Below are 23,059 nucleotides of genomic sequence, written 5' to 3' on the forward strand. Positions count from 1 at the left end.
AAGTCAAGTAAGAAGCAGTAACAGAAAGAAAACACTAATAGTTCTTAGAAAAAATAGCTTCACAAAAGTAAGGCAAGATTTGAAAACATGAAACCATCTTCAGACCCTTGAACAGAGCTCTTGAAATGGCAAAAATGGTAAAAGGAGGTTTCCAAATGAGATTTTATTATCAGTAGATCTATAAATTTTGAACTGCACGTGCTAGATCTGAAATGACTTGTTTGTATGTTCTGTATGTGCCTTTAGACATTAAAGCAGCTTTCAAATAGTGATGATGAACCCAGAGCACTCACTGTACAGTTAGAGCTCTATGAAGCATGGATTTTGAACAGAGAAGACTGGAAAAACATCACTGGATTTGTAAATGACGTAATTGACAGTGGAATGCCATGTACCAACAGGTACATACATAAAGGAATTCGAGTTGCAATAATGAGCCCAGAAAATTAAAAGTTTGGAAGACTTACTGAGCTCTGTACTATTTTAACCATTTTAATGCACTGACAATGCATTTTTGTGACCAGCCCCTTTAAGAAACTTATTATCAGGTTTCATCAGATTTTAGAGATATCTGAAGCAGCAGAAGGCCCATGTCACTGCATAAAGATTACAGTCTTTATTTTTTGCTCATTATCATTGTCTGGAAAGCAAAAGATAACATTATAATATATTTAAATTGCCTTTGTCATAATATTTGTTTATGTGTCAGGTAGAACAAGAAGAAACTGTTTCTAGAGGTAATGTAATTAACACTTACACTTCTTAGAACAAGCATATGAACAAAGCTGCCAGCTATTCGTCTTGACAAACTGACACTACTAAATGATGCAAACAAGTCATTTTAGGAGCCTAAAGCAATGGTTACAAATGAAGGAAACAGAACAACTTCTCACTTAATTCCCCAAGCAAAAGCCCTGTTCAGGTGTTTTCAATCTCCATCCTACATAATTTAAAAATCACTGTATATGATATGTATTGCTTTATTAACAGCAATAAACATAAATTCCAGTGAGACCTAAAAGATGTGCATCTCTCCCTACTCTTCTGAATCCCCTAACACCTAACCCCTAATATTATGCTAATCCTCCTGTGTTATTCTTTCAATAAGATCACTAGTAAAGGCAAAAGAATATCAATGATCAATTATTTGGAATCTTCCATTCCATCAAAGGCAAACTCACATTTACAGAAATGCAGGCTTCAGACAATAAAATTTGCACAAGCTATTTCTGTTATCTAATGTATAACTACCTCAACACAAAATCAAGTATCTACCAATTTGAGGCTTACTCTTACACAGAACATCTCCTGGATTAGAAAAATATTACAGAAAAGTGTACCATACAAAAAAAACATGAAACTTTCAGGTTTTTAACAAAATTTTTACTCTATAGGTGAGCTCTAGTCATTGCAAAAGCAGGCTTGCAATGACTAGTATTTATGACCATTAATACACACAACCTGTTGTTTGATTTTTCTGCCTTAGAAATTGTGTTTGTCAGCTAAAATTATCTTCAAAACAAATGCTGGCATCTCCTTTAGAGTCACAGCATCTCATGCCCATATGGAGATGCCACAGATCCTAGAAAGCTACAAATGTATAATTTCATTAATGTGCTAAAGGAAAACGTGCAATGTAATATAATATAATGTAAATAAGGCAGAAGCACAAGCATGAAAATAATTTCCAGACAAAGCTGACATTAAGTAGTTAAATAAGAAAATAACAAAGAAAGTATTAATTAATAAAAAATAAGTACTTTTTTTTAGACAAGGAAGTATTTGCAAGAAGAGTGGAACATTCTGAACGCACAACTATATAACAGAATTAAATACAGAGATTATCTTTCCATTTACTATTTGAAGCCAGAAATTAGTGCATAAGTACGTACTTTAAAGTACAAAGTATATAATGGATATGACTTCATCACTGCACATAGATAAGTGCTGCTAAAGATTCATCTGTATTACAACTTGCATTAAATTATTAATTCGCGATTTATAAAATATTTTAAAGTCATCATAATTGGATTGCTGCATTGTAAGGAAAACCATATACTTCTGCACTGAATATCTGTCTCACATAACATCCAGATGTACTGTGTTTTGATATACAAAAGAAAAATGACTGGTATTTCATAATACTACAGAGTACATGTACCTATTGACTGATTAACAAATGCTTAAGTTATAGTTAAATCACTTAAAAGGACCAATTCCTTATCAAATTTGAAAATTATATGATTTCCTTTTAAAAACGTATTTCTGTTGAAAATTATAACTTGTAAAATAACAACAAAAAACCACACACCTCCAAACTCCAAAATTTTTTAAGTTCTAAAAGCTCACGTTTTGGCTCCAAAATAAACCAAGAAATAAAATTAAAATCAGGTAAATCACGCGAACAAACTATCTTTAAAAGCTGCAATAGCTGGCCACAAGTTTCATAAGTGCCTCCTAAAAATAACTACATCACTAGCAAGAAGGTAACACAAAAAAAAAAAAAAAAAAAAAAAAAAAAAAAAAAAAAAAAAAAAGAAAGAAAGCCTTGATGGCTTGATTTAAAATCACAGCTCCCTAAAAAAAAGTCACTCTTAAGTGTCGCGTTTGGCAATACCACTGCCTTTTGCTTAAACACTAAGAGAAGAAGAAATTAGTTCTCAGCTGGAGGCTCAGCTCTGATCAAGTAACTTTTCACAATCATATATACAATACTCTTCTTATTTACTACACAGTCACACACAGAGTACAATAGACTGCAGTTAATTACACAGATTTCAACTTTCAACAGTGAGAGTTGGGGCTACTCACAATTAGTAGAAGCACAAGTGACACTTCACCCCTTAGGAAAAATCACTTCTGATAAGTGCAGTATTTAACTGGAAGATATTGTATATTTAACATTTATGTCACCTTTTTAATATTTAACATCTTCAAATGTGATCACAAAATGCACGTTTAGAAAAATACTAAAATTTGAATGAATTGTAAGAGTAAGGTTCTTCAACTTCCCCCAGCTTGCATTAAAGATGAGTGCTCTCTGGTTTCAAGCATTTGAAAGATGCTCCATTATCTGTTAAAGTGAAATAATTCCATGTTTTTCTATATTCACCAACTTTTTTTACAGTTGTGTACAGTAACAACAACAACAAAATTACACAAAAAGTTGGCCAATGCAATAGGAAAGCTCTTCTTTTAGAGTTTTATCACATTATTTATTTTAAAAACCTTCTAATTTGGAATATAAAGAAGAAAGCGCGTAAGAGTGACAAGTCTCTTATTAAGCCTTTGTTCACTGCAATACTCAAGCACATCTCTCAACTTCTCTCTCAACAATTTGATCTCTCTCAAACGTCTAGCACTAAGAAAGAGAAGTTAAGCTGCTACCTACATCACAGCTAGCACAATTCAGCTGTCATGATTTGATATCAAAGTGTAATGGCACATAGGCTGCTCTGATACCTTAGGAGCAATAAAACAGGCAAAACCCGATCACCATAAGGATAAGTACTTTATACCTTTCTTGTTCTCCATTTAAATTCCGGCAGGATAATAATAGCAACAATGTATTTTCAGAATTATAAACTCTAAATGAAGTCTATACCTTTCCTTACAACAGCTGAAATTCTTTTTAGTGTCTTCCCTGCTGAAGAGTAAGAGTTACAAACATTTCTAATGTTGTTTTATTTCTTGGTTTCAGCGTTACCTACACTATTAAATAGTAACCAATAACAATTCACAAGCCAAATATTACAAAGTAATTCAAAATCCTTAAGCGAGTTATAAAACATTGAACTTTGTTTATATTACACTGGGGTAATTAATTAAATAATGTTTTAAGGTATATTGCTTACTTTCTGTTGTTCATGTTGTTATAATTATTTGATAGAGATGGAGAGATCTTTGGTAAAGTTGAAAAATTGGATGCACCTGGGGACCTTTAAAAATATGAAAATGATAAATTAGACAAAAATGCTGAGATATTAAAAGCTGTGAAAGAAAGATAACAAATGAATGAAGCAGATAAACAAGCATGGAAAAGAAATACCTTTTTAGAAGTGGGCAAAGCACTAAAAATACCCAGGACATGCAGCCCTCAGAAACTAAACTGCCTTTTAACACTTGAAATGTTTCACAGTACTTAAAACTTCCATAACTCGCTGAAGAAACAGAGCTATTAAAAACCAAAAGAAAGCACTGGCCACTGTGCAAAAAAAAAAAATTGTTTTTAGCTTATAGTACAACTGTAGATATTCTGATGTTCTAAAACTTAAAATGTGAAGTTTCCAATGTGAGAATTTTATTAATTTTTCATTTCAAACGAAATGGATGTTGAGGTGAGATACGAAAATGATCAAGATAAATACTTCACGTTAATTTAACAGCAGCACGGAACCATTTAGTTAAAACTGTCTCAGTAATATAGTTAGAAAATTTCAGGATATTAGGCACAACACTGGATTTTTAAAAACTTTTGTTTTTGCCAAAATTAGAAGCATTATCATTTATCCCCATGGTTTAGGACTACTTTAAAATAAAAGAATACTGATTATTTTCATCACAAAGACTTCTGAATATAACAAATACAATATTTACAACTATCTTGCAGTGTATTTTTCTTGGGCAAATCTTACAGGTGCAGAAGGAAAAGACAGTATACACAAAGGAGTTCAAGTAACTTCCTGATTTTGTGGGCCCTATGTAACTCCAACTGAACTGGAGTTCTGGCTGTCATTGAAAAGTTTTGAAGTACACATCGCTCTATTAATAGAAGAACTTCTGCATGCTCAGGACTTTTTAAGCACCTTTCAAGAACTGAACTCCATGAGGAAAGAAACATTTTTACACTGGGAATTTTCCCAAGTATATTTTCACATTTATTTTCAACTTTCTGTTAATAAACCTTTTCCAAAAGAAAAGTTGCCAGGGAAGGGGAACCTCAATCCCCACCACTCACAGCAATTTGATGCCGAGCTAGCAAGAGTTGCTGCCCAGAGCCTGGAAAGGGTTCAGAGGTCAGGAGTAATGAACCTGAAGTACAGCACGTAAGAATTCCAGCACTGCAGCCAGCACCTCAGCTTTGTTGAGGATCCTGCTTAAATGCCTCTATGCAAATGCACAAGAATGGGCAAAACACAAAAGGAGCTGGAGACGTGCATATGCCTGTGAGGGGTATGATCCTATTGCCATCACTGGCAAATAAATAAATGGTGGGATGACTACTGTTCCTTGAGTGTTGGAATGAAAAGATACAGACTCTTTAGGAAGGACAGGCAGAGAAACCTCTTGGAAGCTCCTCTTAGGGATCCATGATCCCTTATACATAAGGAATAAAGGGTGGGCAGGGACAGACAAGATTATAGTGGGGGTCTGCTCTGGGCCATCCAACCAGGAAGACTGAGGAGGTGATTGGTGACAGCCTACATGCTGTCAACTAAGGGCAAATATTGTCAGACAAATTTGCTGGCCTTATAAAACCAAAGAGGTGGATGAGGGAAGACTGACATCCTCAGTCTGGACTTCTGCAAAGCATTAGACACTGTCTCTCTGCTGGAGAGACATAGATCTGACAGATGGACCACTTGATGCACAAGGAACTAGCTGGATGGTTGCACTCAAGGAGTTGTGCTCAATGACTCAGTGTCCAAGTGGAAATCAGTGGTGCTCCTCACGAATCAGTACGGCACCAGTGCTGCTTAGCAGTGACATGGACAGAGGGATTAGTGCACACTCACCAAGTCTGCTGTGGACACCAAGCTGTGTTGTGTGGCTGGCATGCTGGAGGGAATGCCATCCAGAGGGACCCAGCTTGAGAGATGTGCTAATGCAAATTTCAGGAGTTTGACAATGACAAATGCAAGGTCCTGCATTTGGGTCAGGGCAATCCCAACCACAAGTACAGGCTGCGCGAAGAATTAATCGAGAGCAGCCATAAAGAGAAATTACTGGGTGTCCTGGTGGATGAGAAGCCCAACACAACCCAGCAATGTGAGCTCACAGCACAGAAAGCAAACTATATCCTGGGCTACAACAAAAGCAGTGGGGCCAGCAGAGCGAGGGAGGTGATTCTCCCCCTCTGCTTTGCCATTGTGCAACCCCATGGAATGAATGCAGTGCTCATCTCTGGGACCACAACATAAAAGACATGAACTTGTTGAAGTGAGTCCAGGGCAGGGCCACAAGATGATCAGAGGTCTGGAGCACTTCTCCAATGAGGACAGATTGAGAGAACTGGGGTTGCTCACCCTGGGTTGGCTGAGAAGAGAAGGATCTGGGGAAACTTAAGAGCAGCATTTCAGTTCCTAAAGTGGGCTATGAAAGCTGGAGATGGACTTTTTACAAGGGCATATGGTCACTGGACTAAGGGGGAGTGACTTTAAACTGAAAGTAGGTTTGGATTAGACATTAGGAAGAAATTCTTCTCAGTGAGGGTGGAAAGGCATTGGAACAGGCAGAGAAACTGGATGGCCCATCCCTGTAAGTGTTTGAGGTCAGGTTGGACGGGGCTCTGTGCAACTGTGTCCATTTGAAGGTGCCCCTGCCCATGGCAGGGAGAAGAAATCAGATCAGCTTTCAAGGTCCCTTACAACCTAAATCATTTTATGTATCATCGTATGAAGAACATGTTAGCTAATTTTTCATGTATTCTGATCAACATTCACAAAGCTTTCCTGTAATTTCCTTTATCAATCTAAATCCTTCTCTTTGAATACTGTCTTCAGAGAAGTAAAATATGGACTGTCCACAGAAGATACCAAACTGAAGACAGTTTAATCCCATTTAAATCCAGAACAGTATTTAATTCATACATGTATTTATTTTAGAAGAAGCTATTTGATTTGAATACTTTTAAACTGAAATTGAACTTCTCAAAACAAATTGGAAGCTTTTATATAATTTAAACTAAATTCAAATGCAATATAGTTTTGAATTTTAAAACTCAGTGTATAATTGCTGTATATAAAACCTAAAAGAAACCAGAGGAAAATAGTTAAAGTCTACTAAATCAGTAAATGGCTTGCTTCTCAAATGCAGAAGAGTAAACTAAATTCTCAACATAGCTACAGCAGCAGCAGAAATTAACAGGTAATTTTGAAAAGTAACTTTTTAATGATGTGACAAACCACCCCCCCAAAATTATTTATTATAATTTAGCATTTTAAGAGCAAAAGATAGATTAATAAAAGCCACATTACCATAGTATGCCAAAATAAATGATAACTCACATTAGATACTCACTTGCCCACTTCACTAACAATGGTTAAACTGAACTAGAACTCCCCTTGGGACCAACAGCAAGGAGATACATATGGACATCAGCAAAAGCAACTGCAGTTAGAACAATCTTTTCTGCTCTGGGGGCACCCAGACTGACTGGATCAGGATAAAGCAAGGCAGATAAGACTTTTGGATAAGCCATTCACAGGCCCTAGTCCTTACAGGGGATCTGCTGGTAGGACAGCATGGCAGCGCACAAAAAAATGCAGGAAGGTTCTGGGATGCAATGAGGACAACTATCTAATGCAGGCAACTGAGGAGCTAATAAGGAGAGCTTCTCAACTGTATCTGACACTTAAAACCAAAGAGGAAGAACTAGCTGTGAATGTGAAGGCTGGGGCCTTGGCCAAAATGACCTTAAGATGGTGAAATTTGAGATCTTGAGGGAGAGCATGGCAGAAAACAGGAACACAGCCCTGGATTACTGCAGAGCAGACTTTAGACTTTATACGGATCTGCTTGGACAGGTGCCATGGGATACAGCCCTGGAGAGAAGAGGGGCCCCCAAGAGAGCTGGATGATAGTCACAGAATCATTTACACTGGAAAAGACCCCTAAGATCAATAGGTTCCCTACGCTCAATAATGCTCAATACAGTTAAGTAAAAAACTAAGCAAAGGCAGCAGGAAGCCTGACTGGATGAACAAGGAGCTTCTGACCCAAGGCAGATGTGAAGAGAAAGTGTCTCAGTGAAAGCAGTAGTAGGTATCTTAACCAGTCTGATAGTAATCTCTTCATAGAAGGCTATCTCGGCACAAGAGGGGGAAGCAATGGGCGTGCTTTATCTCAACTTCCTTAAGTCTTTGGACAGTGTCTCCTGCAACACCCTCACGGAAAAGCAGATCAAACATGGGTTTCATAAGTGTACAGCGAGATGGACTGAAAACCATTCAGTCCTACCCCTGGAGGGGCAGGTGACAAATGGAAAGCAGCTTGCAAGGGAACCACCTGGGGTCCTGCTGGACAAAAAGCTGCACATGAGCCAGCAGAGTGTCATTGGGCCAACTTATGTGAAGAAGCTGAGAGAGCTGAGACCATTCAGCCTGAAGAAGAGAAGGCTCCAGAACGATCTTACCACTTGTATAAATACCCAATGGGAGGGAATGAAGAAGATGAAGCAAGAACCTTCTCAGTGGTGCCCACTGAAAGGACAAAAGTCTATGGGTATATAACAAAGTAAATTAAATTCCATCTGAACAAGGAATATGCCAGGATATGGTCCTAGGCAACCTGCTGAAGCTTGCCATGCTTTGAGTAGGGGAACTAGGTGATACTTTATCAAGAGGTCCTTCTATTACCAAGGACTCTCTTCCTTAAAGCTGTACCTCTGACTGGGCTAGCATACAATTTTATAACAAGCTTTAGTTAAACTATTCTCTTCTTACAAACCCTAACTAAATTCAGCTAATCTCACTTCTTTGGGGACTTTGCAGTAAAAAAGGTTGATATTTTAACATTCATCAATCAAAAAAATTAACATTAAGGACATGCATTTGTTAAGAGTTTTTCAAACCTCCCTTGACTTGTATTAATGAACACGTTTGTTAAACTAACTTGAAAATGTCTGTTTAACATCACCAATGTTTGGTGTTTATCCTCAGGAGCTCAGACATGTGGTTATCTCCATTACTATTTATCAGCAAATGGCAGTCCGGCCTCTTGGCTGACAAACAAGCAGACAGCTCTTGCTCACACAGTTTGAGACATGACAGTAAGTCCCCAGTTAGCTCTATATCTCACCACAATTCTTTCTTACAGAAAAGTCAGTAGATACGCACATCTGTCTGCATAACAACTGCTCAGGGAAAAAAAAAAACAAACTAAGTTTTTCCTTTGAGCACTCATGAATATATTTTCCTAAAAAACTTGGATAAAAGGGCATTACATTATTTTAAAACGGACTTCTAAACATCTTTTATCCTCCTGTTCCCTCCTCTTAACAAACATTATGGGGTCCAACGCAGTAAAAGAAAAGAATTGAGAAAGGGCCTTTAATTCTTTTCCAAGATAAGAAAGCTTATAGTTTGAACCAGAAAAAAAACTGGAAAAAAATTGTAAGAAAAAGTTCATTATTACAAGGAGAAAGAGAACTAAGCTATGAATATGTGCAGTCTCACCTTTCTGTGGGTCAAAAAATGCTACCAACAATATATTCCCTTTCACATGTCAGAATTGTTTTAAAGTTAACAGCAGGCCATCAGTAAATTATACTAAGTAGCCAGCTATTAGATTAGGATGACTTATTCCACAGAGATATCAAAATGAAATAAGTATAAGAATGAAATCCAATACTTTTAAAACACACACAGAGATATAGATTGACAGGTAATTAAAAATTCTTAGTTTTTTACTATATAGAAAGCACTTTTAAAGAATAGGATGTATCAGTAGATTTAAAACTTGTTTTTAAGCTTTCTAGAAAAACCCAGCTACAACAATTTTTTAAGATTAGAAGGAAATAACCTACTAGTTTAGGGCTTTTTGTATGCTTCCCTAACTTGCTTTATATTTGCATATAAACAGGTAACAACTTCTTAACAGAAAACTAAGAAACCCTGTCCTGGCTATTCAGTTGGTAACCCATGGAATGTCAAAACTTGAGTTCCTCACTTTTCCTCCTCTTAAGTTTTAAAAGCACAGATTGGCTGAAAGGTTTTAAGTGATGTACAGTTTTTCCTGAACATAAGTAACTTGATTTTGTAGTGCTGTTCTTTGAGTAACTTGAACTACAATTTAAGATTTTTTAAAATTTATATTCATTTTTTAGTTTAAACCAGCATCTTGACAATAATAAACCATTCAAACAGGATTAGCTGTTTTTTCTGCATGTGGAATAATTTCCCATATAAGGACACAAATTAAAAGAAGTCTGCACAGAGATCTCAAATCTTCATTAAATACTGGGATCAGCAGCAACTAAACTACAAAAACAAGTGGGATCTGTACGTTTGTATAAATTTGTCATGTGTCTGACACTAGGAGACAGCTACTCACAGACATGTTAGTATAAAAAAATTTTCTCCAAAAATGATCATTACTGATGAGCAATACCTCTTTTGGGAGCAGGTGATGTTTAAGACATTCCAGAATAAACAGAGTTTCACAGAAGTCAACCTCCCAGAGCAAAAAACATCCCAGTAGCTGATATAAACAACCTCAGAAAGCAAAAAAAATCCAGATATTCCTAAACCTGACTAACCCTGTGAACGTTTGAAGAATGTGCACCACATTCAGATACTTTCAGACTAAAAAACCCAAGACTCACATTTTAAGCAGCATTAAAATATGACATGATAGCAAATATTATTAAATTATGCAGGGTATTTACAGTGGATATTGCAATTACTTCCAAAATTAAGTAAATTCAGAAGTTAGAAGAACAGTACACATAAAACAAGTGCAAACACTGGCAAGCTTGAACACAGTTCAGAACTCAAGTAGTATAGCATGGTCTCTGCTCCTACATGAAAAGGATCTCAAAATCACTCTTTTCTAATTTCAGAAGAAGAGACAATTATGATGATAATAAATCTTTTTTTCTTATACGAACTCATTATACTCTCAAGAAAAACAGAATTATCATTTTCAAAAGTGCTCCTTCCTGTACTGAACTGAGGTCCCAACCTGGCCACTTTCAAAGTAAGTACATTCTTTTCTTGCAGAAGAAAAGATGCTCACACATTTAACACACTTCTCATGAAAAACTGACAGCAATCATCACCTGTAGTAGGAGGAATACAGAAAATTTGCCAAAAGAAGCAATATAAAAATTGCTGTTACGCTTCTGTGAGAAATAGGCAGGGAAAATGTGCAGAACATCTTTCCATCTTACTGTTTCTCCTTTTCAGTCATCACAATAGAGATTCTGCTGTCGTTCTGACAGACCTCAAAAGGCTGGAAAAATGAGCAAACAGGAACCTCCTGAAGTCCAACCAAGGGAAATGTAGAGGCCTGCACCTGGGGAGCAACAATGCCAGGAACCAATACACTAGGAAGAAGTGGGTGTGTGGGCAGGCGACAAATGGAAAGCAGCTTGCAAGGGAACCACCTGGGGCCCTGCTGGATAAAAAGCTGCACATGAGCCAGTAGCGTGTCCTTGGGCCAACCACACTGGGAAAAGCACAGTCAGCATGTCAAGGGAGGTGACCCTTCTACTCCACTCAGAACTGGCTGCAGACACATGAAGGGCTGGGCTCCTCAATACCAGAGAGACAGAGATATCCTGGACCAAGTCAAGTGTGACATCACAAAGGTGACCAAGGATTGCAGCATCTGACCTCTATGGAAAGGCTGAAAGATGGGACCTGGAGAAGAGAAGGTTCCAAAACAATTTTATCAACATGTCTAAATAATCAGTGTGAGGGAATGAAGAAGATGGAAAAAGACCTTTCTCAGTCATGTCTGCTGAAAGAAGAGGCAATAGGTATAAAGCTGAAGCACTAGCAATTCTTTGTAAATATAAGGACTTTCTTTCAAAATAGGAGTTACCAAACAGTGTAACAGGTTTTCCAGGAAGGCAGTAGAGCCTCCTCCATCCTTGGACATGCTCAGAACCTATCTGGACAAAGTCCCAAGCAACCTGCTCTAGGTGACCTGTCTTTGAGAAAGTGGGTTGGACCAGAGAAACTGCAGAGATGCCTTCCAACATCAACCATTCTGTGAATCTGTAGAAAAGCTTAGCTCATGTTCTGAAATGATCCTGCCTTTTTAAGCTTTATCATCCTTCATGCTTTCCAATATCCTATATTTTGACATTTCTAAATATGGCCTTTTATACCTTGATGTCAGAATTAGTTTACAGTTTGTACTCTTCAAAAAGAAGTACTACAAAGAGGTAACTTCAGCACTGAGCCACAGTGTGATCATTGACATTGAGGAAGGTATGTGGATATATGCTATTTGTGTTGACAAACTAATACTCCTAATGGACCTCACACAGAAAACTCCAAAGTGAGTTTAATATTTCTATCCCTTTAAACATTTATTAGGTTGTTCATGAAGTTTTAAACAGATGTAAAAACCTGTCCTATCACCTGTCCTGGTTTTTTGAAGCTGCTATTTGAATTCACTAAATTTTGCAAACTTTCCATTATTACAGTGTATTTGAATATCAAATTCCCAGTTTTCTGATAGCTGCCAGATCTCAAAACCATACCTAATCTCACAGTAATACTATTCATTCTCATTTACTGGTTTACTTACAGCATTCTCTGACACCAGCACTCTGAATTAGCATTTCACTTGTCCCCAGATCAGACATTTTTCAGGAGATAGTCTTTAATTTATATACTTCTCCTGAATGTTTTCAATAAAATGGAAAAAAAGTTTGGCAGAAGAAAAGCAGATACCATCACCAGAGTATCTTCCAACCAAAACTTCCAAAATAATCCATGACACTGAGTTATGTAAGTTCTTTTAACCTTTCAAAGACACATCTAAAATTTGACTAAGAATTTAAATTTCTACTAGATGTTTTTTGAGGTCAGAGATTAAACTTCAAGTTCTTAGCATCCCATTCTTTCTACTGCTACACATTCCTTAAAGCCTTGTGTTACAACATCTTGATAAACAAGATTATACTGTTCATACTAATCTTAAATTGAACTCAGACTTCATCAAATAGCTTAATAGAAGATAATGTTCCAAATATAACTGCTGGAGATAAAACACCAAAGATGAAGAAAAACTGTCCTTTAAATGATAAGCAATGATACTATAAAAATGCTTTAGAACAGTGACTTTTAACTACACACATACATACTCTCAAAAGGAATAAAGAGAACTTAAAAGAACTCAAACTTTTTAATGAAAGATATGATCAAGAACCAGCCAACAAAGGCAAGAAACACAGTTAACTATTTGTAAGCCTGACATAATATTAATTAAATGGTTCCAACTGTTCTTCAAAATCAAGAGAAAATTATTCAGATACTGGAAATAACATTAAAAATAGTTAAATGAAGAAAAATACACAAGTCTTTCTATTCACCTGCCATTATCAAGGTGCTGTTTCATAACAGCAGCAGGAAAAAGAGAAAACAAAACCAACATCATTCTGCATTAACTGATGACAGCCCAACGAAGAATAAAAGCCACATGACGGTAATGTAGGCTGCAATTCAAATAAACTTCGTGGGTAAATATTATGTTCTGGAGACAAAACGAACAAGCTGTCCATGAAAATATTTACATGTAAGAAAAATATTGATAAAATCTGTGTTGACCTAACAGATACACTGTGCTTTGAAACAGAAATCTAAATAAAATATGCTGAGTTTTACAGCTTTCTACTATGGATTTTTTTTTTTTCCATTTTCCAGCAGGATAATGTATATCATTGGTTGAAATCAACAAAGTTAAGCAATTTATATGCAGGAATTCACCATTATTATGCTATGTTGTATAATGCACGACACAGCAAATATATTCAGGTGCTCTTTCAATTAAATATCTGAAGGCTGATTTTCAAAACAAAATGCCACTTTTAAAAACTTTTTTTTCATAAAGCAAAATAATATGCAAACTAATCACGTGACAAATTCATAACTTACTTAGGAGTTGAAGGACCTCTTGGCCATGTTCCATCCTCATTCTTCTGTTCTATCACCAGGACCTACCACAAAAAGTGTAGTAAGAAAACTGAGATAAAAATATCAGTAGATTGCTTTCTGTTCCATCTTTCTAATGGATTTGCCGATATGTGATCGAGAAAAGACTGATATTTAAGTTACTATTCACTGAGATTCAAGAATATTCCATTACACTCTGTATTCCATCCATTACAATGCTCCTTCCTCTCTACTTTTTTCACCCATCATCTTAATTTGGGCAAGTCACTTAATAGTTCTATTCCTCTACAATCCATGGATGGTGAGCCACTTATCTCTCAAAGATGTCAGAAGATGACCTGTAATGTTTAAGCACCTGTGAATCTACAGAAATCACATGTCTATACAATAGCCCTCTTAAGGAAGGGATCATTCCTGAAGAAATTTTGCCTGACACAGATGGATAAGAAAAAAAACCCAAAACACCAAAACAAAACTATTTTCTGTCTCAATAGGCTTAAAACCACACCTATATGGTTACTCCTGTATATTTTAACAAAGCATTTATCTAAAATTATTTTTTCAACAGGACAGTTGGCTAATGATATTAATTTCATTCTATTTGTTATTGGTACAGAAAGGAGTACAGAACACTCAGTCCCAAACACAGGCATCAGGTGTCATTTGAAACTCCTTTGGGTATTTGAAATAGCTGCCCTACGCTGGCAGATATGACACAGGACCTACAAACAGCTCATGCCTTTTTCTGGATTGACAGCTGAGAAATCTGGGTCCTTTGAAATGGCAACTAGACTCCAGGGCTTAAACTGAATCCAACTCCCCACTTCCAATGCAACTAATTTTGCACAACAGTACACTGATGTTTCAGGACACTAATTAACTGCCATGCTGTGCCTGTATGCATCTACACCATGACATAAATTCAGGTAAGTACTAATGCTCAAAATCTTGTGCATAAGCCACTTGAAAATGTAATCACATTTTCAGTCTGAACACACTGGAGCATGAGATTGAAAACAAGCCTTCCATCATGACCAGCTTTCTATCAGGAACAGAGTAATCCGCTATTCTTGGTCATTGATGCCAAAAGACTGATTCTGCCATACTTCCTTGACTTACTCAGAGCTTACTAAATAGAAAGTAGATTTAGACTGAAGAGTTCAATGGAATCTCTAAAGGTGTGCTTCAGAAATCAACTGATAAATTCAAAGCATTGCTTTACTTACTCGTGTACACTATTATAACTATTAGGTTTGACAGACAGTAATAGTCAGAATAACTAATATTAGATTAGGACACTCCGCTAGAAAAATAACCATGCGTGTGTCAGCAAGTGCAACTGACCAAACACATATGGCCTACCACGACATTCAGCATTTTCAGAAATGTGGTTAAACTCTGTTTTAAACAGCATTTGTTTTGCTCAAAGTAGAGATTTCACCTAGAGATCTTGTCATGACTTTATCAGACCATGATTGCGTCATAGTTAATGTTTCGCTGGAATAGGGATAATTTGCAAGTTACATCTTGATGTGATTTTTTTATGGGAGATGTGATTCTTTTATGGGCTCTTCCAGTAAGACTTCTGCATTGTTAAAATTACCTGTGTGAGGGTTTAAGTGCATGCAGCATGAAGTTACAGGACACAATAGCTCAAGCAGCAATTTTTGGTGCACTGATTACCTACCTTCCATGCCATTAAAAAACCTGAAACACAGCCTAAATACTGCAGGTAAGTAGGTAACAGTCAGATATTTCAAAGCAAAAGGAAATACTTTAATATAATCTTGCCTAAAGTTACTGCCATCAAATTTCATCCATCTGCATTTGTAGTGTGACTGCATGAACTACAGCTGTTGATAAAACATTCAACTCTATTTGAAGACTAAAGAATCAGCGTAACAATCCAAAAAGTTGTTCTATCAATGCAATTGCACAATCTGTTTACATTTATATTTTGTAGTTTAACATTCAATGCTTTTTCTTTATATTTATCTGGAAAGGTAAAAAAGTTCTTGTGAGGAATTCCTCTGAAAAGTGATGATTCTGAAGTGATGACATTGTCTCATCTTAAAGCAGGGTTACAAACCTCTGCCTCTGTTGCCCTTACCAAAGTATTTTCATTTTTTGTTATTTTATTTGTGAAATCTAGACAGTGGAATCTGAGTAGAAGACATTATTCTTTTAGAATACCTACAAAGATCTTCAAATTTTGGGTTTCATTATAGGAACATATCCAAGATCCTAGAAATAATCATTTACTTCAGATTTTACCAAATTCATGTCAGCAATTTCATAAAATTTGGTAAACATAAAATTTAAAATTTAGACATTTATTAAAAATTTTAATTCATCAGTAGAGTTAAATCCTCTCTTTCACCTCTCTTTTTAGTCTTTAATCCTGAAAATACACACAAAGACTACTTTAATTTCAACATATTTGTTCACAAAATCCTCTATCCCTAACACAATCTATTATAAAGTGATTTTCATTTTAAAAAAAGCAAAAATCATTGGGTACACCTACATTTTCATGAGCAAAAAGATAAATGTATTCAAGAAAAGAAATAATATTTCACTGTACCTGTCCCTGGTATAAACCAGCATCCTGTATGGTACTGTCTGGTTTATTCAAAGGTTCAAAAGTATTACTCATGTACTTGTTCCACAATCTGGTCTCTTTTTCACCTGGAATATTGAAGATTTTTCTTATCTCCTTTTCAATTGTGTCTGTTTTGTGAAGGAAAGAACACAAATTTAACATTTCAATACACAAACAGTATACGGTCAAATAAAGCATCAGAATTCATCTGCTCATATTCAAAATCTGAATGAAATTGTATAAATTGCCATGCAACTACATCATTTTGTAGGACAAGCAGGAAGTTGGTAGTTAGCTTGCCTTTAAAATGGAAACAGAGGACTGAACCCCTTAGCAAGGCAGACCAAATAAAGAGAAGCTGATAAGTAACAGATGACAGGAGCCATCTACTAATTTCTGAGTGTGCTAATAGAAGAGTGTGGGGAGGTAGCAAATTATCAGAAGTGAGAGAGAGAGCAAAACCAAGTGCAGGAAGTCATTCTGTTCCCTAAATCAACCCTTTCTGGGTTTTAAGCTTCTACCCATATCTGAGTGCAATTAGGACTAACCACAGCAAAAAATATACGTGTAAAGTTTAATTCACATGTCCACAGAAAAAAAAGACTGCTCTGTAAAACTGAAGCACACAAATTTATTCTAAAAAGAAGGTGAAAGATTTTACATCCCTGAAAGATTCAGAGAAGAACAGTTTACCAGCTCCTACTCTACCTAACAGAAATATAACTAGTGTTACAGAATTTTAAGGTAGCATAGCTTATCTACAACTGAAATTTAAGTGAAGTTCTTAATTAACACTATTCTCCTTACACAAAAGTAGAGTTTACTGAAGAGTTGGGTTTTCAAACTAATATATACAGTGCTGTATCATAGCAAACCCACTTAGCTGCCTTTTTTAATCGGTAGATTAACAAAGGCCCATGGAAGCTATGTACCATAACAGCTAACACAGAACAAAAACAGGAGCCAAAAAACATACACGTTATCCCTGATGATCACTGAAAGCATAATTATAAAAATGGGTCCTGTAAGCTCTTTGAAAGACATTCCTCCAAAGTCTATGGTCAAAACACTAGTATGTCAGCTTCTCTTGCTCCCTTTTACTCAAGATTTTTTTCTCTTCCACTAGGTTAAACAGGAAAAGCCAAACTGAGACCCAAAACTTAAAAGTACCTTGCAGAAGTCCAGACACTGGCTTGTGAAATGTATGACAATGGGCCGATATAATATTTGTAGATATTGTAGTCAACTGAATACAGCTTGTTTCTATACTAGTTATCCATATTTTAGTCTGAAATTGTTAGACTGTTTTTGAAATTGTCATCTGTTTTTGTAACAGAGATGATATACAGGCAATGTAGGTGATATCAACAAAGCACCAGACTGATTTGATTTGTTTGGTTTGAAAAAAAAAAAAAATCATGTACTGTTGGAATCAGTTCTCAACCAATGAATTCAAATAATTATATCTGAACATAAGAATAAAACTAGTCAGCAACAATCCTGTAAAAAAAGTAGAAAATCTAGATTTTTCAATGGCTTTCACTAAAAGAATTTACAAAATATAATTTTTCATTCTATTAATAATATGGCAATTAATTATCAGAGCATTGCAGGTTGTTTTCTTCACAAGCACTAAGCCAACATTTGTTAAGTTCCAGCTTTGCTAACAGAACTATTACAAGACAGGAAGAATGAATCCCATTGGATGACTATACATTATGTCCAAGACTCTGGGAAGAGCATGTTCCACTTGACTACTATGCCAATTTTGAGACTGTGAAAATATGATTCTTTTATGTACTTCCATGAACATATAACCAATGCTCACTTTATAATTCTTCCTCCCATTCCCACCAACTATTACTGGAGTGCTGGCTAGTGAGGTAAAGTGGAAGTGCCTGCCCCAGCATAAATGAAAACTTATCAAACAGATACCGTCTGAATCCCATTGTGGTATGGAGTTCTCCCCTACACTCTACGTACAATCATAGATTCATTCAAGTTGGAAAAGACATTCAAGATGAGTCCAACCTTTCACCAAACACCAGCATATCAACTAATCACAGCATTAAGTGTCACATGCAGTTAGTTCTGAAACACTTCCAGGGATGGTGACTCCAACACTTCCCTGAGGAGTTTTAGTTATATACATCCAATGTACGACATGATCAGTACTAGCATGATGTCTAAAAGGGACAGAAAGAACTGCTATTTAAAGAGGCCTCTCACTCCATCAGCTGTATACCACCAGTCGAGACGGTTCAATTAGAGAGCTGAAAGTTACAGCTCCCATACAGATCATAACCTACACAAATCATACAGCTTACTCATAAAAACAACTGCATGCTTGAAGTACTATTTTGAAAGACTACCTGGAACAGTCTTGATGAGATGCTGAAAAAGTTCAGTGAATCCCAATAGAAAGACATCCTGGCTCCTAAAGCTAGTGCAATCACAAATGCTGGCTACAGGAAACTCTTAGATGTTAAGTTAATATGTCAGTCTGAACTAGGGCACAGTAATCCCTCCTTCATAAAGAGGGAAAAGGCTAGTCACCAATTCCAGAATAAACAGTCCTCAAGGGTGGCATGCATTACATTCTTGTACTCTTCAGCAGATTAAAGGGAGAGATAAATCAATGCCATTTGCTATGACAATTTACTAGCAAAAGTCCATTAGATGCAGAGCCACTAGTATAATCTTCTGTGAAGTTCATCAGCTCAGTTTCAGAATTGTTTTATGGCATTGTAGACACAGGCCGACTCCTGTTTGTCCATAACTGAGGCTACAGACAGTCCTTCTGACATTTTGTTTTGCAGAACTCTTAAATATTAGACTGATTACTTAGTTCTATCATACTTTCACATGATTAAAATTCCTGAATGGATCATTAACTTGTTTTGACTTGGAAGTCCTGATGCTCTCTGGGATCAGCATTTCGGATGGAAAGCTGCCTCAACTACATCTACTGTCTAACTACTCATTTTCCTTTTAGAATTAATCCCCTCTCCCCCAAGAGTTAGTCCTCAAGTCACTATACAGTCTCCAAGGCAAGGGTTCTCAGTCATAGGAGGTTCCCAAGAAGGTCCAAAGAACATGTCAGATGTGGCTAGTACCACTGCAAGGGAATGACTGGCATTATTAGGTCTGCCCTTGACTTTGTACTAATTTATTGACACAGCTCAGCTTAGCTTCTATTTGAGTGGAAAATGAAAGGTATTTCAGGAATAACACATATCTGAAGACTGATGGGTGAGTATTTTATTATACTTAGGATATTTCTCTGGTTTTTTGAATTAAGGAAGTCTTGTACTTATTTTTTGAGTGCAGTAAATAATATAATCAATGATGGTGGATAGAAAAATTATAATTTATTGTAAAGACCATATTATCCTGTGTCTCCTCAGTTTCGTGGGGCTTTACTGACTCTTTTGTACTACAAGCCTTCTGCAACTATAATAAAAATACATCCCTTACTGAATATACAAGGAAGAGTGAAAAATAATCAAGATTCTCAAAGATACTTCTTGCATATTATTTATTGATATATTAGGCATTTCTGCTGTGTATTTGATGAATTTCAGAACTACCCTAAATATACTCAAGGTAAGAAGCATGGGGGAGAGATCACAATCTTAGTAATGGATAAGAGAGATCAGTTACTATTTAACTCTTAAAATGGGTTTAATTTTTCTTGCTCTTCTTCTAAGGTACAAACTCTTCTGGATGCCTTGGCTAGGATGGCTCTGCTTTGCACTCGGCACAAGAAGCTCCAGCTTCAGGAAGGGCATGTTTTTAAAGGCTTCCAGGAGTGTATCATGCACATTTCAGGAAAGCAGACAAGGCCAGTGTCTGGAAAGGATTGTCAGTGAACTCTAACTGCTTCTCATTACCCTTTACAACAACTTATTAATAATTTTAATTCTCTTTGTTAAGAAAAAATTCATATACCCTCAAGTAACAGTCATTCCAAAATGGCCTGATTCTGATTAGAGAAAGAAAATTCATCCCTTACCTATAATTTCAGTGATACAATTAAATTCAGTATAGCTGCTAAATAGCTTGCATTTGGTCCTAAGGGAAGGACAATGTTAAATTGCTTTTTCCAAGTTTCTGGTTTCCTCAGAAAATAACTAAGTATAACTTCCCAAGTTAAACCAGATCTCAAAAAGATAAATTAACAACAAATCTTGTTTTGAGAAGAATTTTTACAATTTTAAAGGTTTTATTCGGATACAAGTGCTGATTCTTTTTCTAACTTAAAATATTGAAATTTAACAACATAAAATAACTACTTCTAAAGCAAGCAATCTGCAAAGAATTAAAGCTGGTAAGTATAAGTCACTACTCAATGAGAAGAGAAGCAAAAGCTAAAAGACACACTGCTGTCAACAAATGTAAACAAAGTGATGGCTGGACATACAGTGCCAAGGGCATAAAGTACAATTCTGCATGAAGTAAAAAACTGCACAAATACAGACAACTGAAAGAATCTCATCTCAGATACACAAGCACAAATACACCAAAAAATGAGAAGCAGTATCTTTGAAAATGTTTTGATTGTTATTTTCAAAGTCAAATATCTTATCAAAATACTGTTTCAAACAATGACAGAATGCTCAACGAGCAGTCAAAAATAAATACAAATAAAGGTAACTTAAAGGTTTAATAGAGGATTCAATTACTGTAAAAGATTGTGCCTTGTCTGCCACTTTATAGCATGAAGAATACTGCCTTTAGACTGTAGGTCACCTTTAGGCATTAATTTATTAATGAAATTCTTTCTTGTGTTTTGTAATATATCCTTCTCCTCATATATATGATTAGAATGTTGTTTAATGAAACAGATAAAAAATACACTTCTTACACATCAAAAGCCAAGAAAAATACTATGAAATCCAATAAACATCATCACACTATTCACTTTCTTAAAAGCTCAAACCTAAAGTTAATACAGACTCTTAGATAATAAACCACACAATTATATTGTTACTGTCGTCACACTATTAAACCCCCTCAATATTCCAATTTGTTAACTTCTAACTTTGACCCGGACAAAACTACTCCCATTGTTTTTAATGGTCAAAATAGCCATCTATCATTTTATCTAGACATTCAGAAATTGCTACCACATACAAGTACCAATCACATATTTTTAGAAAATAGTTGTGCATACCTATTGTATCAGCTTTACTAAATCTTCGTGTGACAACATTGTTCATATTTCCATTTTCACACAGTTTTAATTCTGTTAGATATACTTCTACTTTGCAGTGCTTTACAAACATACCCTGTTCAACGACCTGAAAAACAGAATTGGATCACATATCAGTCTGAGTATGCTTCCATATACACACGCTTCAAGATATTTTTGAGAACTCTTCAAGAAACTGAAGTTCATGTAATATAAGACACTTAATAAATGTAAAAAATGAGAACTAAAATTCTCCTTTAATTTTTTAGAAATACAGTAAACTAGAAAGCATTTTTCCCATGATGATGATTGCCTTACCTGTGTATAACACGACTTTCAAAATATAGAAAGTAGAAATCACAAATATGCAACCTTAATCCAAAGATATGTGACCAAAAGGTAAAAACACCCAAAAAGTACTTTTATTTCCAAATACATTCATTGTATATTACTTCCTCAGAACATCAAGAACTAGTTTTCACAGTTAAAGAGTACTTATCAAAAATATAGTACACACTAATAAAATCTGGATATCACATTTTTAAACAAAACCTATAAATCTTCCACTTAACATTCCAATAATCAATACATTCATTTGAAATTTTACCTACTCATTACAGTTGTTTACTCTATGATCATTTTTTAAACACATATTATGGAATAGTTAAATATACCAGATTTATTTTTTAATAAAAGTAAAATGTAGAAAAAAATATTCAGGGTCACCTCTTAAATGTTTTTCCCTTTGATCTTCCAAAGTGTAACTGCATAGTCATGTAGACTGCTCCAAAAATAACCATCAGCCTGATATGTGATACATCTGACAAATACGGTTAAAATAAAGCCACCAACTAATTGCTAGGAGAGATCTGCTACCTGCTGTACAAATACAACTTACATGTATGTGCCACAGGAAAAAAATGAAGAAATTAGTGAATTATTTCATTTCTTGCCTTAGCTTTAATGATTGTCAATCATGGCATTTAAACAGAAATGCACCTTAATTTGAGCAGCTTAACAGTTTTCAGCTACTAGAGTCACAACAAAATAGTGGCAGTAAACAAAACTATGCAGTGTGCCTAACACATTTGTAAGAATAAAAACTGACACTAGTGGTAGTACAACCTATTACAAGAAGTTGTAGCTTTATTTGATGTAGATAAAATACAAAATTCTATTAATTTAAAATTTGGATCCACATTTCAAAAACAGCTGATGTAACAAAGGGGATGAAATAAAGTATAATACCACGTTTAGGAAAAAAAAAAAAGGCATCTCATAATGGCAGACAGGAAAAATAATGATGAATGACAAAAGCATCAGAAACAAAAATGCTGAACTGGAACATGCTTCTCAGAGGATAACTGCTGTTCATACTAGCAGAAAATAACAAAGCTATGCCAGTTTACCTGGCCA

The 23,059-nt window shown here is 35.7% G+C and overlaps 1 protein-coding gene across 3 annotated transcripts in view; it reads right to left on the bottom strand.

Annotated features, from left to right (window-relative positions):
* The window catches only part of USP15 (ubiquitin specific peptidase 15), a 61,395-nt gene that overhangs the window by 22,710 nt on the left and 15,626 nt on the right, over positions 1-23,059 (bottom strand). For 2 of the 3 annotated variants that reach the window (XM_059847006.1, XM_059847008.1), the window contains exons 4-7: positions 21,626-21,752; positions 16,432-16,577; positions 13,830-13,891; positions 3,855-3,938 (exon numbers count right to left, since the gene is read on the bottom strand). In XM_059847006.1, the coding sequence (XP_059702989.1) occupies positions 3,855-3,938; positions 13,830-13,891; positions 16,432-16,577; positions 21,626-21,752 (419 nt within the window). The remainder of the gene's footprint in view (positions 1-3,854; positions 3,939-13,829; positions 13,892-16,431; positions 16,578-21,625; positions 21,753-23,059) is intronic. The other variant, XM_059847007.1, reaches the window with a different exon arrangement.

This window comes from Haemorhous mexicanus, chromosome 5, assembly GCF_027477595.1.
Source record: "Haemorhous mexicanus isolate bHaeMex1 chromosome 5, bHaeMex1.pri, whole genome shotgun sequence".
Lineage (NCBI taxonomy): Eukaryota > Metazoa > Chordata > Aves > Passeriformes > Fringillidae > Haemorhous > Haemorhous mexicanus.